Consider the following 17,127-nt stretch of genomic DNA (forward strand, 5'->3'; position numbering starts at 1 on the left):
TTTATTCAAATAAATTGAATTGGATTTGGCAACAGACATAGCCTATGTAAGCCCTCTCCACAAGCTTTATATTTAGGACTATCAACATAATATCAATGGTTGGTAAAGAAGGTGAGGCATTTTAGTGTGTGCACTTGTGTTGAAAAAAATATTTGAAATCTTTAACATTCTGTTATCAGGCCTCATTCTTAACTGTACGTTGAGTTATTTTCGGTCTTCGAGATCGGCTCATTTTCGCTATCCTGATCCATTTTTCTGCAGATTTTTTTTTTTTTTTTGTGATCATAGAAATTAATTTTTTGTGAATCGTGATAGCCAAAAAAATCAACTCGTGAATCATGATGAGATACCCATGCCCCTCAATTTTCGGTAAGAAGTACCTCACAGTTTATTTGAAAAATACTTTTTGGGATACACTGTTTTCAGTACTTGCAACATTTTTTTGTTTCAGGATCTAGTTTTTATGCCATCACGAGACAATGATCCCAGATGGTCTATGACAATTGATGTAGAAAAACCACATACAGAAAAGAAGAGTCCTCACCAATCAGAACATCCACCTGTTATAAAAGGTAAGCTGATGCTTAATTGTTGTTTTTTTTTTAACCCAAAATGAGCATAACAAAGTTTTTGATATTAAATATCAGTTTCATGATTAAGTGACTCACTAATTGTACTAGTGGCTAATTTTTTCATCTAGCCTGTCATCACTGAGGGAGCAATTTTAACCCAGTATGTGGCAATTATAATTTACTTGAAATGTCAGTTTTCCTTCTGAAGGTCGTGGTTCTCTCCATACACTCAGGTTCACTCTGGTTCCCTCAACCGATAAAATTAACCAACATTATAGTCAATAGTGCTGAGAGTGGCATTAACAAGCAACAGTAAAATATTCTCCCTATGCTCTTTTGGAAGGAGAAGTCAATTTATTCTCTTCAAAATCCAAGATATGATAGACCTTGATGCTCTGAAGGTTTTCAAAAACTGAAAATAAAACATAATCAGAGTGCATATTAAAAAAACCCAGGCATATCGTATTGTCAAAATTATGTTCTCCTACTTGATTGAACCCCAAAGATTTTATGCTGTAGATTTATTTATTTATCCTTAGTACCAACTTTCCTGCATTGAGAAAAATTTGCAATTATGTGATTTCTTAATGTCATGTTTTTTTCAAAAATCTTATTACTGGTCTATATAAAATTTAAATTTGTAGTTCAGCTTAAAACACAAAAATCAATGAAAATGGGTACCCAACTAATAATAAATAATCCACAGTATATAATTCTGTAGTATTTTAATAAATGAAATTTTGTATAAAAGAATTTGAAACTCTGGGAACTTGCTCTAGTTTACTAGTTTTAATGATTTATGAAATTTTACTTCAGCTCCTGAATTAGAGGGACCACCTCGCTACCATGGACCCTCTGATCATAGACACAAACATGAGAAAGAGGAGGAAGATGATAGGGAGCATGCTAAAGAAACACAGCCTCTTATCAAGGAGGTCATTATCTCTGAGGCACCCAAGGTCACTTATGAGGAGCACAATGGTTACTATGACGACCAAGTAGAGGAAGAAACACGAGAGAAGAGTGAAACGGAGCATGAGGAGCAAGATCAGGATAAAGAGGAATATTCTGATTCTGATGATGTATGTCAATAGTTTTGTAAATTAAGAAATGAATGCAATGTTAATGATAGTAGCTGAAATAATGCCTCTGGTTTATTGATTCATTGTCACATGTCATTTTTGTCTTTCGGTTTAAAAGAGCATAATTCATTTTTTTACATAAATAAGGCCATTAGTTTTCTCGTTTGAATTGTTTTACATTGTCTTATCAGGGCCTTTTATAGCTGACTATGCAGTATGGGGTTTGCTCATTGTTGAAGGCCGTTTGGTGACCTATAGTTGTTAATGTTTGTGTCATTTTGGTCTTTTGTGGATAGTTGTCTCATTGGCAATCATACCACATCTTCTTTTTTATATAGATACATGTTTTGTATATATATATGTAATTTAAAGGTATGTAAACTCTTTTATTACAGTCTCTTGCTAATACTATGTGATACCGTAAGAATTTGAAAGAAAAATAAATTATAAACAAGGAGACAACTATTCACTGAAGCCCAAATGCCAGGGATGTTAACATCTATCGGTCGTCCCACTGTCTATATCACTCTGTTCAGCTCTTAATATTATTCCGTATCATGTCTTTGTGACGTCAAATACGTTGACCCGGCCTTCATAACATATCAGCGACGTCATAATGTTTGAACCGATGTTTATAACTTTGACCCGAACTTATCAAGTCATCTTTTGTGTGCTGGTGAAACAAAGAAAACACTTCTGAAACACGCAAATATAGCCAGATAAATCGATTATCAGATTATCTGCATATTGATATTGTAAAATATCAGCTGCTTGACATTATATGAAGGCTTTTTGATCTTGTTCGCTACTCTCACTCGACAAAAAGCTTCCTATTATGTCTCGCAGCTGATATTTTACAATATCAACATGCTGATAATTGGTACATAGCGTCTTCAAGAAGGAGCAAATCCATACTGTACAGCAAGCTATAAGTATTTCAAGATAGCAAAATATGAAATTATATAAAATCAAACAACTCATATAAGTTGAAGTAATAATAAAAGGGAAACATAAGTTATGCAGTGAAATTTTTGGCTTTTTTCAAAACTACCTCTACCATTTTTTATTGGGAAAATATGCATCATTTTTATCAAATAGGGAAATTTATATTAAACCATGAATATGACTGGAACATTTAAATTTACAGATCCCTTTTCAAGAGGTAAACCCTCATTTGAAATAAGACCCCTTATTGTCAGTTATGATACATAAATAGACCCTAAAATCTGCACATATAGTAATTTAACATATAGCATGAAAAATGTTTAAATGAGTGTTTTTCAGTTTACCATCATGCACAATTACCCTTGAGACTGCACTGTTTGTGAAGAAAGTTGTCTTTTTGGGAATAATTTTAAGCCATTTTTTTTCAAATGTAATTCTTCTCCAGGGGAAAAAGCCTTTATTCTGCAGTAATTTACGGAAAACAATATCACTGTTAAGGGAGACAACAATGAATGAAAACCACTGGTTTACTGGCCTTTTAGTTTGAAAGAATGTGGCGATTTTAATGTTTGGAAATCAAAATCACATTGATAAAACTGTTCATAGTCAACTTGTTGACAATTTAATAAATATGCAAACATTTTTTTTTTTGCTGAAAAAATGTTTGCATTTATAAAATTGTCTGCAATAAATGCACACATGCATTTTTATTTTAACAGTATAATTTGTTTGCCCTTCCTAGAAAGCTACTTCAATATCAGATAGGTTCATATTTTATTAAAAACAACATATGATCTTTTCTCTTTAGGAAAATGGGTACAGAGAAAAAGTTGTTGGATTTGACGTAAAAACGGAAGAAAACACAGAAAGAACAACAGGCCTTCGCCGAAGAGACACACCCTACTACAAGAAAAACAAGAGGGTTAATCTAAAGGATGAACAATCTAGGGATAAAGTACTGGAAATCTTGGCACAGATTGCTGCAAAGAAAGACGGAGGAGAAACACAGGTTAGATATATAACAAATCGTATATTGATTTACAGCTACTGTGGATTCATTTATTTTCATGGATACCAATTTTTCGTGGTTTGAGGAAAACTTGTATATTCTTGGATATTTGATTTTGTGGTTTTGGCAAATTCTGCATTCATTCCTTTAGAAAACTTGAAGTTCATTGAACATTTAAATTCTTGGTTTCCCTGTACGCATGCATTCCACGAAAATTGGTATCCAATGAATATTAATGAATCTACAGTAAATGCCCTGAGTTGTAGGTAAAGGTAATATTTTTGGTTAGCTCGCTTGCTAGCTGAAAATTAAAGAATAGACTAGTCTGACAGATAACCAATCTATCAGTCTGTAGGATTAGATAAGGGCTATTCCAGAAAAATATGTATTGGAGGGTTGGAAGGCAGTTTTTGTCAGCACCCACCACCCAGACAATTGTAATTGAGAATTATAATGCATTATAATGTGAAAAGTTGCTCTGATACCCATTTTCCTTGTATTATTAATACAATGTACCTTCCATCCCCCCATACATTTTTTTCTGGAATAGCCCTTACTCTGATAGGAGGGTAGTATGACTAACCAAAGAGATTACCTTTACCTACACACTTAAGGCATTCTGCTGTTTATAAATACACATGTTTACTTCGGTGTTGACATGAATATCAATTATATGGTCATTTTTATAAAATTTCTGTTTACAAAACTTTGAATTTTTCGAAATAACTAAGGATTTTCTTACCCCAGGAGTAGATTACCTTAGCCATATTTGGCACAACTTTTTGGAATTTTGGATCCTCAATGCTCTTCAACTTTGTATTTATTTGGCTTTTTAACTATTTTGATCTGAGCGTCACTGATGAGTCTTATGTAGACGAAACGCGCGTCTGGCGTAAAAAATTATAATCCTGGTACTTTTGATAACTATGTTTAACAATTTTTTGACAACCTAAATTTTGAACTTTTTAATTATTCATTCATTGAAGACTTGATTACAAAGCTGTACATGTGTTTAACAATTTTTGCAATTTTCTGACGACCTTAATTTTGAACTCTTAATTTATTCATTCATTAATGATTCAATTACCAATCTCTTCACGCGTTAACCAATTATCTAGAAAGATAAATTTGGAACTTTTAATTATACATTCATTGATGAATCAATTTCTAAAATGTGTTTAATGTAGAAAATAATAATGTATGCTTTTGTATACTATGCATTATATGTTTTTGAAGAAGAAGAAACAAAATTGTTGAAAAGTTTTCTTGCAATGTGAATATAAAGGTTGTTTTAAGAAGACATTTGAAATGAATAATTGGTGGTTTGTCGTATTTAACTTAAAAGGAATATTTTTAAAGAATTATATAGAAGTTTGAAAATTTAATGATATTTTGTGGATGCACATTTTTAAAATGAAAATGTGAATATTTTTAACAGAGTGATGGTGCTGATGGTGAAAACAAGGAACCAGAAATGGAGACTGAGCTAATAAAGATCCAGATAAACAGGCAACCAGGTCAAGGTCTGGGTATCTCCATTGCTGGAGGAAGAGGTTCTACTCCATTCAAGGGAGACGATGAGGTCAGTATTAAAGCCTCTTTTTCAATTTTTGAAAATTGTATCATTTGAAAATTTAAACAAAAATAAAAGAAATCAATTCAGCATTCATCTGTTGAGGAAAAGTGACCTTTTTGGGATGACGATGCATAAAATAGTATTTAAGAAGATTTTGTATGTATTCCAATGAGACAACCCTATCCATGTCAGAATGTATGAAAGTTAACAATTATAGGTCAAAGTATGGTCTTCAACACAGAGCTTTGGCTCACACCGAACAGCAAGCTATAAAGGGCTCAAAAATTGCTAGTGTAGAACCAATCAAACGGGAAAATCAACAGCCTAATCTATATGAAATAAGGAGAAATGTCTATTCCCAATAATGTTCAACATGGTAAAATAATTGCTTTAATAAAGTTTTTATATTTATACATATAACTGACTTTTTTAGAGTGTGTTTATTTCGAGAGTTTCTGAAGATGGCCCTGCAGCAGCTGCTGGTGTTACAGTCGGAGATAAGTTACTTTCAGTAAGTTTATATTAATTCTACAAATTTCTTGGTGTAATCATGTTTAATGGTTATGGTTATTTGAGTATTTATTGACTTTTAACTTTTAAATATAATAAAGCTGAATCAAAATTCAGACCCCAAAGCTGTGATGGTACTGATAAATTTTCATGCGCTAAAGAATTGGGGTGAACACATGAAGGGAGTAAACTAAAGAAAAGCTAACAAACTGACATAGAGAAAACAAGTCCACAAAACACTAAACAGAAAATTAAAGATTTTTGAGTTTCCAAATTCTTGCTTGAAATTAATTGTAAATTCAAAATAATCTATTAATTAGATTAGAATTAAAATAGTCTCAAGGCACTTTGGAAACTTTAATTGAGTAACCCAACATTATTCTTCAGGTAAATGGTGTGAATCTGATTGATGCTGACCACTATGACGCAGTAGATGTTCTTAAGTCCAGTGGAAATAATATAACAATGGTTCTTGGCAGAGAAAAATTAGTGGAACCAAAAGAAGAGGTATATTTTTAAATTGTCGTAATAATTGACATCACATAGCAATAGATATAAGAAGATGTGGTATGAGTGCCAATGAGACAACTCTCCATCCAAGTCATAATTAGTAAAAGTAAACCATTATAGGTTAAAAGTAACACAGAGCCTTGGCTCACACCAAACATCAAGCTATAAAGGGCCCTTAAATTGACTATAATGTAAAACCATTCAATGGGAAACCAACGCTCTCTGTTATTTAAATATGCATATAAGTTTAATGAGATTTGTTACCCATTAATAAGATGGATACCTTTGGACATAAAAAGAAAATATTCAGATGTCAATATAAAAAAATACTAGTTATAAATGTACTAGGTATTTTATAAGCAAGCAAGAGGAAACAAAAAATGACCTTCAACTTGCAAAATTATCAAAAAACTATAAATCATGACATAAATATTCAGATCTTTCCTTTATAACGAAAGATTAGATTTGCCTTTGTACCTTAATGGTATCCTTGCTTTCCTTCAATGGATACTGTAAACTTGTGAAATGAACATTGAGTAATGCAGACCAAAACCTTTTTGTTCAGACAAAAAAGATTACCTCTGTCTTATGCCTCAATTGTCCTACCACAACATTATTTTATATGGACATTTTAAGAGACCAGAGACTTTGGTCATGAACTCTACTGTAAACCAACTAACTTATTTATTTTCACGGGTAGAAAAATTCTGCGAATGTGTAAAACTTGGATATTTCTTTACTTAAAACTTCATAAAGTAATCTTAACTAACTACATCAAGTAAATTTGAGACTCACAAAATTATATTGCAACAAACTGGGCTAGTAAGGGCTAAACAAGAAATAACATATCTGTGAAAATAAGTTGGTTTACAGTAATAGCACAAATAAAACTTAAATACAAAAAAAAAAAATCCTCCCCTTGTATTTCTGCCAGGAAGTAGAAAATATGTTTGTTTGTTTTTTTCTTGCCTTACTGTCTGAAATCCTTGTATTTTTTGGTGTAATTGTTTACATTCATATATGGAAATACATATGTTGCTATTTATAGGAACCAAAAGAGGAAGAAGAGGAACCAACAACAGGCTTTGCTACAGTTTCGTTTGAACAAGAACCTGGAACAGAAGTTTATGGAGAGGTATTGTATAGGAGTTCATAAATCTAGATAAAATTAGTCTGCACAAAGATGGATGAATTAGTTGTTTTGTCATAAAAGATAAAAAAATAATCAGTTCCTTCACAAATCTGGTTAAAATGTGTTAAATTGCTTCATAAATCTGGATAAAATGAGTTTGTTTCATCACAAATCTGAAAGAAGTAAGCTAGTTTCAGCACAAATATTAGAAAAATAGTCATCATTTTCTTCACAAATGAAAATTTAATTGGTCAGATTTTAATAAATAAGGCAAAAGTTGTGATACTGTCCGTTCCTTCTCTGTCAATAAATATGAGCAGTTTTTTTAAGGTAATCAATAAAATTAAAACGGGAAAATATGAATTTATAAGAAGTGTTTTATTCCTTTAAATGTAAAATTTTATTTTGATAATATGCATTTTGATATGAGAACATTTAGAGTTCTATAATAGATTTTATTCAAATTTTTCAGAAAATTTCGACAACATTACTACGTGATCATACAGGGTTAGGATTCAGTATTGCAGGTGGTCGTGGATCAATACCATTCAAAGGCAATGATCAGGTTTGTGTCAAGACCAGATGCTTATTATATTATACACATACCACTTAAAAGATCCTCCCATAAGAAGCTCTTATCATCCTAAAAAGGAGGATTTAAGCTTATTTGATTTTTTGCTCTTTCAAAAAATAAAAAAATCACCTTTTATTTTGTCAGAGATGAGCCTGTTTTTTTTTTAAAGAATATAAAATTTAATGAGTTTTTATTGTTTTCAAAAATTTAGATATGTTGTATAATCAATGAGCTTGTTTATTGCTAAATATGAAATTGGTGTAAGCTTTGAAATGCACGCTGGACACATGCTTTGACATTTGTTTGCTCACAATACTTTCCTCAATCTTATTTTGCTGACAAAATGTTCTGAACTGATAGGAAGAGTAAAATTGACACAGTTCTTATGATATTTCATCAGAAATATACAGAATACAGAGTTTGTTAATTTGACACAAATTGTTCAATCTTTTTCTTTTTTTATTTGTTGATAAATTCAAGATAATATTAAGGGCTTGATATCATTTGGTAATAACTCTTTAAAGCACTTTTTTCTAAATTCTGCTTCATATTAAAATTGAAATGAAATGTTATTTGTATTCATAGGTGGATCACGGGGTGGGTGGCCCTGGTCCCCCATTTTGTGTGAAATAATTGTTTGATAATATAAGGAATCACTGAAGCATGACTAATGCAGACCCCCTTACAAATAGTTCTGGATCCGCCACTAGTAATTTGCTCTTTATAAAATTGGAAATGAAAATAAATTGAAATTGAAAATTTGAAAATGTTATGAATTATGGTGACTTGAAAAACACCAGTATCAGTCAGATTACATTTCTACCTTGACAGGTAAGTTTGTATTTAGCCTATGAAATACTTATTTAGCCTTGAGAATTGAAAGGTCAGTTTATCCCATTCATACAAAAGAAGTTTACCTATGAGGGTCAGAATGGGGTTTACAGAATAGAGAATACATGTAATAGCAACAAAAAAATAGAGAAAAGAGAAAATGATCAACAAAATAAAATATAGAGAATACTGTGGTGCAAAAGTATAAAGAATACTTGAAAAAGGTAACTTGAGTGACTGTAATGCAATACTGATACTATAATGATCAATGTACATAATTGATAAATAATCTTGTAACAGAAAGACTATATAGTAAAATCATTTTCATGAACATTTTACAGAATGAGAGTTACTTTCATGACTTTTAAGGCCAATAAACATGTTAAAAGGAAAATGCCATAAAAATTTAAAGAATACAGATATTAAAAAGACCCATGCAGGTCCTCATGTCATTTACATTATCAATATATAGGACACATCATTGTTATTCCAAGACTCATCTAGTCAAACTGGTTTTAAACTAAACATCTAGTCAAACTGGTTTGATATAACTGATAGTTTGTTGCCCTAGTTGTATATTTCACAGTGACCCTATGTGTTTGTGCTAAGAGTACATTGTAATGTCATATTTATTGATTTTCTGTTGGGACATGACCTACATTGTTAACATGAAAAACAGTGGCTTGAAATTTCAACTGATATAAGTATAATAAAAAATGATAAATTAATATTTGGAGTTTTATATCCTGGTTGGTGATGTTTTTTGGGGATCAAGATGTTTTCTTCATTCTAGTTTATATTATGATTATTTTAACCTTCAACATTGTTCAATGCACATTTTTAGATTGAAAAAATTTCAGGTTTTATTTTAAATATTTTGCAACTAAATAATAATTTGTCAGAAAAACAAGACAGTGTAATAGATAACCTGCAAGCATAGGCTATTTCTATAAGTCAAGCAGATAGTTTTTTTTTAAATCTGAAAAAAAACTACCATGTAAAGAAATATGCAATTTAAAGGCCTTAAATAACCCCTAAAATTCAACATTAACAGATTTTTAACAATTAAATCAAGATGCACAAAGTTTTAAGTAATGGTCAGAATACAGGGTTCTTTTGTACTTTAACAATATCACAATAACAATCAAGTGACCTTAATTTTGGACAAGGTAAATGGCATGAAGCCAAATTTATCAACTACTATTGTATGAATGGGAAACTGACCTTTCTGTTCTCAAGGCTAAATAAGTATTTTATAGGCTAAATACAAACTTAGATGTGAAGGTAGAATTGTAATCTGAGTGATACCGGAGTTATTCAAGTCACCATAAACCATTTGAAGTTTTTACACGCATAGGATTTGGGGTTTGGCATTTACAAATTTTTCCTAGGAGTGAATTATGAATTTTTTTTTCGACAGGACCATATATATATTTTTACAGGACACGTCATGTCAGTCGTGTGCTAATTTCCATGACTGCAGCTAAGATTGAGGAAAGTATTGAGCTATAAACTCTGTTCATTATTTCTGTACCTTCATTTTGTTTTGTAAATTTATTTTCCCCTCAAATATTGATGTGATTCTAAGAAATAAGTAAATGTTGTGCTATTATGTTTTGTACTTCATTACAGGTTTTTACTTTTTCAGAAAACTTGTATAAGATTGTATATATTTTTTACATGTATTAAGTTTGACCTTTGAAGGTCATTGAATGGAAGGATTGTTGATGTTTTTTTGTTGAATTTACAGAAAGTTTATTCCTTTCTGGAGGTTGGTAAAGTATTGTTGGCATGGTAACCATTGAATGTATTTAAGTTCCAGACTTTCTAGTTTTACCTGGTTTAATAAATCACTTGATATAAAAAATAATTACATACATTTGAATCGTTTGAATAAGGTTCCATACTTACAGTTCTATGGATGATTTTTAAATGAGAGGATGTTTCTCAGCTACAATCTTATTAAATGTCGAAAATTCCTAAAATGAGATGTGGTTGAGAAATAACAATTACAGGTGCTCCCTAAGCATAGCATCAACCTAAACTTCTGTATTTGTATATTTTTAAAAAGCAGTTTGCATCTCTGAACAAAGACACATTAGGCAACACACATGGCATTCTAAAAGAACAAAAACAAATAAAAAAAACATCATATTTAATATTTAACAAAGAAAAGGTGTTAATTTGGTCAATACTATTTTGTAAAATCATTAGATGAAGTTTAAAGTACATGAGTATAATATAGATAGGAAAGTTTCACTCTGAATAGATTACATATAGACAATAGTAGTGCATTGACTTGGATGAGGCTTAGAAAGTCGATGCACTTTTATTGTCTTTATATTGCAAGTTTGATAATTTAGTATAGTTTTGGCAACTTCTATTTAAATATTCATGAGAAAAAGTGATATCGGGTTGGTCACTGTATATGACATTGAAATATACAGTCAACGCATTTTGACTGCTTTAAAGGAACGAGTGCAGTATAAATAACATTATAAACATAAGCTTCAAGTAAGATTCCTTTTTAAGTTATTTAAAACTATATACTGTGGATTCATTATTATTCGTTGGATACCAATTTTCAAGGCTTTCGTGGGTAGAGTCTAACCATGAAATTAAATGTTCAACGAATAACAAAATTTTTATTTGCTTGTATGCAGACTTTGGCAAAACCACGTAAATAAATATCAACAAACATGTAAGTTTTCTTTCATTTACCAAAATTGGTACCCACGAAAAAAAATGAATCCACAATAACCAGGTAAAACTCAGTCCAATAAGCATGACAATTTTTAACAGAAACTTCTCAGTGTTGTTAAACTAACTTATCTGTCCAACAGAGTCCTATAATCCAACAATATATATACTTGACCTCAGAGTCTGTAGATTTTAAGCATCTTGTGTAGAAACAGTTGTTTTTTAAGTTTATTTACCACTCTCGACTTTTTGGATGTTTGTTATTATGATTTTAAGTTTGAACTTTATTTTTTCGTTAGTTTTTAGGATTTTAGAAATGTCTTTTGAAGGTCATGAATGACTGAATGTTAGGAGTGTGTAGTTTGTTTGTTATGTCTGTGTTGTAATTAAGCTTTAGGTGCATGATATTGGATCAATTCAGAAATTTGAATTTGTGAAAGACTGATTTATTTCTGTATACTAATTTTAGGGCAATTAAATAGCAAAATTTCTGAATTGCTCACATTATCATTTGACATTAACATGTAGTATGCTTTAAGCTGTATTTGAAACCTGTATGTCAATTTGATGTTATAATATTTTTCATGTCTAAGGATCTTAAATGAAAGCTGTTGCATGCCTTATGGCCACCTTGACCTGAAATTATTCATAAGTCACAAAGCTATTTAGAAATTTCATGAAAATTTGAAAACATTACATAAGATCCTGAATAGTTTTAGAAACATAGATGGTCCTATCATGTGTTTAAGGTTTCCTGACCAAAACTAATTTGGAGCTTTAACACTATCACCAATATTTTAAATTTTATAATTATACCTCTCTCAAATAAAGTTATTATGGCATATATTAGAATCACCTGGTCATCTGCCTGACAGTTCATTTGCCACATAAGTGTGACTCCTCCTTTACAGTAAGATGGATATTTATGAAGCTTTACACAGTTGTAGAACACTGCCTGAAGATTTTCATATAACAGTATAATGCTGGTTTTACTACGGGACAAGAAAAAGGTTACCAGACATGGCTGGTTTTGCTGAATAGTAGTGACCCGTATAGGAGGTTTTGACTATATTCTGCAATAAATTTAAAGTGTTTTGGTGGAGGCTAAACTCACAAATGGATTTATTTTATTTAAGCAGATGAGAGCATGAATGTATGCATCTACAAATTTTGTTTTAAATCTTATATATAAATATCCCCTATATTTGCAGGCTATTTATATCTCTCGTGTGGTAGATGGAGGGATTGCTCAAAGGGACGGTAAAATTCAGGTTGGCGATAAACTTTTATCTGTGAGTATATTTTTTAAAGCAAGATTAAAAGCCTAATACTTTGGATTCATTTATTTTTCATGAATACCAATTTTCATGTGGAAAAAATGTAGTTTCATATTTCATTGATTTTGTTGTTTTGCCAAAGTCTGCTTGCAAATAAAGTAATTTTGTAAGTCATACCAAAAAAAATCCACAAAAATTAGTTTCCCACGAATAATCATGAATCCACAGTATGTTCTTAAGTTTAGGTCAATGTGATTTACTTCAGACAACTTAAGATTTAAGGCAAGTCTGATGAAAATAAGGGGATGTGGTATGATTGCCAATGATATCTACATTTATATTGTTGAATGAATTTAATATTAATGTACAGTACTGCTTAACATTTTATATCTTATTAATGAATTTGGATTTACTGAAATCCATTTTTCACACCCAAATGCAACTTTTTTTACAGTAAAGGCAAATAACAAACCCAAGGAGTTGAGGAGAAATCAAATATACATATTTGAATTTGCATCTGCATTATGCATAATTTCTGTCAAAAAGACAAAGAATTGACATGCATATTTTAGTTTATTTGTATATGCTTAATGTCAATTCAGAAATTATTGCATGGTTTTATCATTGTGAATATTGTGACTGAGTGAGTATGGTAATGATTTGAACTCACATCCTGAAATCTAAGATATATAGCGGGAGTTTCTCGCTACATTGAAGACCCATTAGTGGCCTTCAGCTGTTGTCTGCTCTATGGTCGAGTTGTGGTCGCTTTGACACATTCTGGATTTCCTTTCTCAATTTTATTGGTTAGTGCTTTTCCTATCAAAATAATTATTCTCACATTTTGGTCTTTCATGACAAACTCTGCATGCTATAATTTCTGAATTTAAGGTTATTTAGTTCTATATCATACATAGATGCTAACCATTACGATTTTTTCGTAATTTCTCTGATTTGGCGATTAAAACTTTGCTATTCCCGGCAAAGTCGAATCGTTACGGATTCCTTGTCATCGCCGTTCAATTTTGTAAAACACGGATTTTTATCATTACTTTTCTGGCCTGATTTGTATTTAGAAAATGCAGGTTTCTCGAGAGTTATCATCCTATTGATTGGTAACTTATTGACTTCCGAAAAGGCAAACTTGCGTTTTATGAAGTACCTTTCCCCGTTTCTCTACTTCTCCTTGAAAAACGAAAATGTACGAGTCGAGAACATCTGAACAATTATTGAATGGAATGCATACTACAGATAAAAACATGTTACATGCACATTAATTTGCAACCACTCGTCGTTATTTTTTGGGTAAATGCAGGTTTTTGAATGATTACTGAAAACTTTTCAAAATTACAGAAAATTTGATAGATTGTTACTTATTGTATCAAAAGGGGGTTGGCATCTATGAATATAACGCGCGTCTGGCGTACTAAATTATAATCCTGGTACCTTTGATAACTATTATAGAACAATGGAATAGACTTGTATTTGTTTTAACTTAATTTATTTGTTATCTATTATAGATCAATAGTGTAGACATGCAGGATGCCAGACACGATCAGGCTGTGGCTCTGTTGACAGGTGTAGATAATGAAATTCGATTGGTTGTGTATAGGGAGAAAGTTGTCCCCAAGGAGGAAGCTGTGGTGTCGCCACCTAGTGGTGAGAAACTGGAGAAAATCACTCAGCCATTGATAAGCTGGCAGCAAACACCTCCCACAACAGGACTTAATGATACATTTTTGATAACTCAGTCTCCTGTGGTGGCCTCATCACCGGCAACAATACCGAGTGAAACCTTTACAATGACCCAGTCATCGGTGGTCTCGTCTGGTCCTACTGTTCAACCCATCACCAACAGTCCAAGTCCATACTCGACTACTACACCATCTTCATTTACATATCAATCACAGAAATCTCCACTTTCACCTCATCAAGTTTCACCGCAGGCTACCTTGTCACCTCGTCAAGAAACATCGCCATCTGTTAGTCCACGTAATGTGTCAAGTGATTGGTCGACGACACCCACTACTGCTGTTCAACCGCCAAGATTTGTATATCCTGGTTTTAAATCACGGACTACATCTAGCAGTAAAACTGTAGAAAGCAAAAACATTGAAAATGAAAGTAGAAATAGTCAAAGTGAAAGTAGGAATATAATGCACGAACAACAAAATAAAACAGTAACATTTGAAAGGGAGACAATCAAATCAAATCATGTGACTTTTAACAGCAGTGATTCTAAGCATGCAATAGATAATATAACAATAGTGAAGGCCGGAGGACCTTTAGGTTTAAGTATAGTTGGAGGAAGTGATTTATCTAGTCATCCTTTTGGCGTAGATGAACCTGGAATATTTGTGTCAAAGGTAGGTTACTCTTATTGTTAGATAAAAGTTATTAAACTAGGGAAATATATTTTGGACTTGTTGAATGAAAACGCCATTTATGCCCCGCCTAGATTAGCATATTGTTCATACTGTTTGTTTACAGGTCCCTCTGTATGTATATTTATCTATCCGTCCTTCTGACGAAGTCCATCCTGTATTAGAATATTAAAATAACATTGCCAAATTAGGAATTAGAATTTGAATATGTGAGTGTGGCATAGCGTTCTATATTCTCGAAGACCCCTCTTGCTTTCTGTCAGCTAGTCAACTGCTAAATGGATACTGATGAAATTTACACAAAGGTAGAACACTATCAGATGATGTGCATTAAGAAATATAATCTAGTGCAAACATAAAAAAGTGAGATAATCAAATTTACTTTCTTCAATATTCCAGGACAGGTGATATTTTTATTTGTACAAGGTAGCTCATAGTTCTAATTTTAATAGAGTAGCACTACAATATAGGTATATGGTATATAAATTTATTTTTACAGATAAATCCTGATGGTGCAGCATCTAGAACTAACTTAAAAATTGGTGATAGAATTTTATTGGTAAGTATATATAAAATTAATAAGATTTGATTAAAGAGAATAATATGAATGATGTTGACAGTTGTATTAAAAGACACTAAGGTTTTGTTAATGATTGTCATAAACATATGTTTGTATTTTTATGCCCCACCTACGATAGTAGAGGGGCATTATGTTTTCTGGTCTGTGCGTCCGTTGGTTCGTCCGTCTGTCTGTCTGTCTGTTCGTTCGTTTGTCTGTTACATTTCAGGTTAAAGTTTTTGGTCAAGGTAGTTTTTGATGAAGTTGAAGTCCAATCAACTTGAAACTTAGTATACATGTTCCCTTTGATAAGATCATTCTAATTTTAATGCCAAATTAGATAATTTATTCCAATTTCACGGTCCAGTAAACATAGAAAATGCTAGTGCGAGTGGGGCATCCATGTACTGTGGACACATTTTTGTTTCTTCACACTTAGCTATTCTAGGTAACATTGCATCCATTTATTTTCACCATTTCCGAAATTTGTCTATATTTGCGTATGAGAGAAGATTTAAGTTAGACATATTTGCAACAATTACGTACCGAGTTCAAAACAAATAGGTCTTTGAGCAAAAACAAATTATACAGGATGTCAAGAAAACAAGGGTAATGGCACAGGTTTTTGGGTTTAAAGGGCAAACACTGCATCCTTAACAAATTCTAGCTGGAAAACTATATCTTTTATACTGTAAAGCAACTAAATTTTGCGAGCGATTTTTTTTCGCGACATTCACGAGTAGAAAAATAACGCGAAATTAAATCGCGAAAATGTATGACTTGGATCTTTCCCCACAAATTTCATCAAGTAAATAAGAAAATCACGAAAATAACGCCTCGAAGTTGCTTAGCTGGGGATAAATGCGAAATAAAGTATCCGCGAAAATAAGTTGGTTTACAGTATGAAAGATGATGTAATTTCACTTATAAGTAAATGATAATATTTTGTGTTTTTCAGGTGAATAGTAAAGATGTAACAAAATGTAAACACCAAGAGGCAGTAATGGCATTAATAGCTCCTACTTATGATATACATTTAGTTGTACGACACGACCCTCCTCCTAAAGGCTTACAGGTAGGGTTCTCTCAAATAGACCTTGTTTATATTTTTGATTCTGCATGTTGGTGTAATACAATAAATTTTTTATCAGTTAACTATAATAAGTTATTCTGTAACATCAAAATTTGCACATGCAAGCATGATATAATGTAATGGTAGACAAATATGGATAATTTAACTCATTGTGTTGTGCAAACCTCTGGAAAGGCATTCTTCGTCATTGGACTTTCATGCATATTTGTCTTGCTTTTATTGCAATTTTATATGTTAGTGCTTATAAAAGGCATTATTGAAAGAAATATTCTTGAACATGTTAGTTCAGAAATTTATTTTTAAAGAACTGTACCTGTCTGCAATGTAATTAATGGATTATGAAAGTTCAATCTTTCTCCAAGCCATTTTAACT

General features: G+C 31.7%; 1 protein-coding gene across 13 annotated transcripts in view; it reads left to right on the forward strand.

Moving 5' to 3' along the window:
- Positions 1-17,127, forward strand: part of LOC134690879 (protein scribble homolog) — a 72,456-nt gene that overhangs the window by 22,729 nt on the left and 32,600 nt on the right. For 12 of the 13 annotated variants that reach the window (XM_063551006.1, XM_063551014.1, XM_063551009.1 and 9 more), the window contains 13 exons: positions 452-572; positions 1,389-1,654; positions 3,408-3,608; positions 5,047-5,190; positions 5,618-5,695; positions 6,082-6,201; positions 7,253-7,339; positions 7,809-7,901; positions 10,492-10,512; positions 12,653-12,733; positions 14,239-15,084; positions 15,602-15,661; positions 16,620-16,736. In XM_063551006.1, the coding sequence (XP_063407076.1) occupies positions 452-572; positions 1,389-1,654; positions 3,408-3,608; positions 5,047-5,190; positions 5,618-5,695; positions 6,082-6,201; positions 7,253-7,339; positions 7,809-7,901; positions 10,492-10,512; positions 12,653-12,733; positions 14,239-15,084; positions 15,602-15,661; positions 16,620-16,736 (2,235 nt within the window). The remainder of the gene's footprint in view (positions 1-451; positions 573-1,388; positions 1,655-3,407; positions 3,609-5,046; positions 5,191-5,617; positions 5,696-6,081; positions 6,202-7,252; positions 7,340-7,808; positions 7,902-10,491; positions 10,513-12,652; positions 12,734-14,238; positions 15,085-15,601; positions 15,662-16,619; positions 16,737-17,127) is intronic. The other variant, XM_063551008.1, reaches the window with a different exon arrangement.

Source organism: Mytilus trossulus, chromosome 11 (assembly GCF_036588685.1).
Source record: "Mytilus trossulus isolate FHL-02 chromosome 11, PNRI_Mtr1.1.1.hap1, whole genome shotgun sequence".
In the NCBI taxonomy this organism is placed as follows: Eukaryota; Metazoa; Mollusca; class Bivalvia; order Mytilida; family Mytilidae; genus Mytilus; species Mytilus trossulus.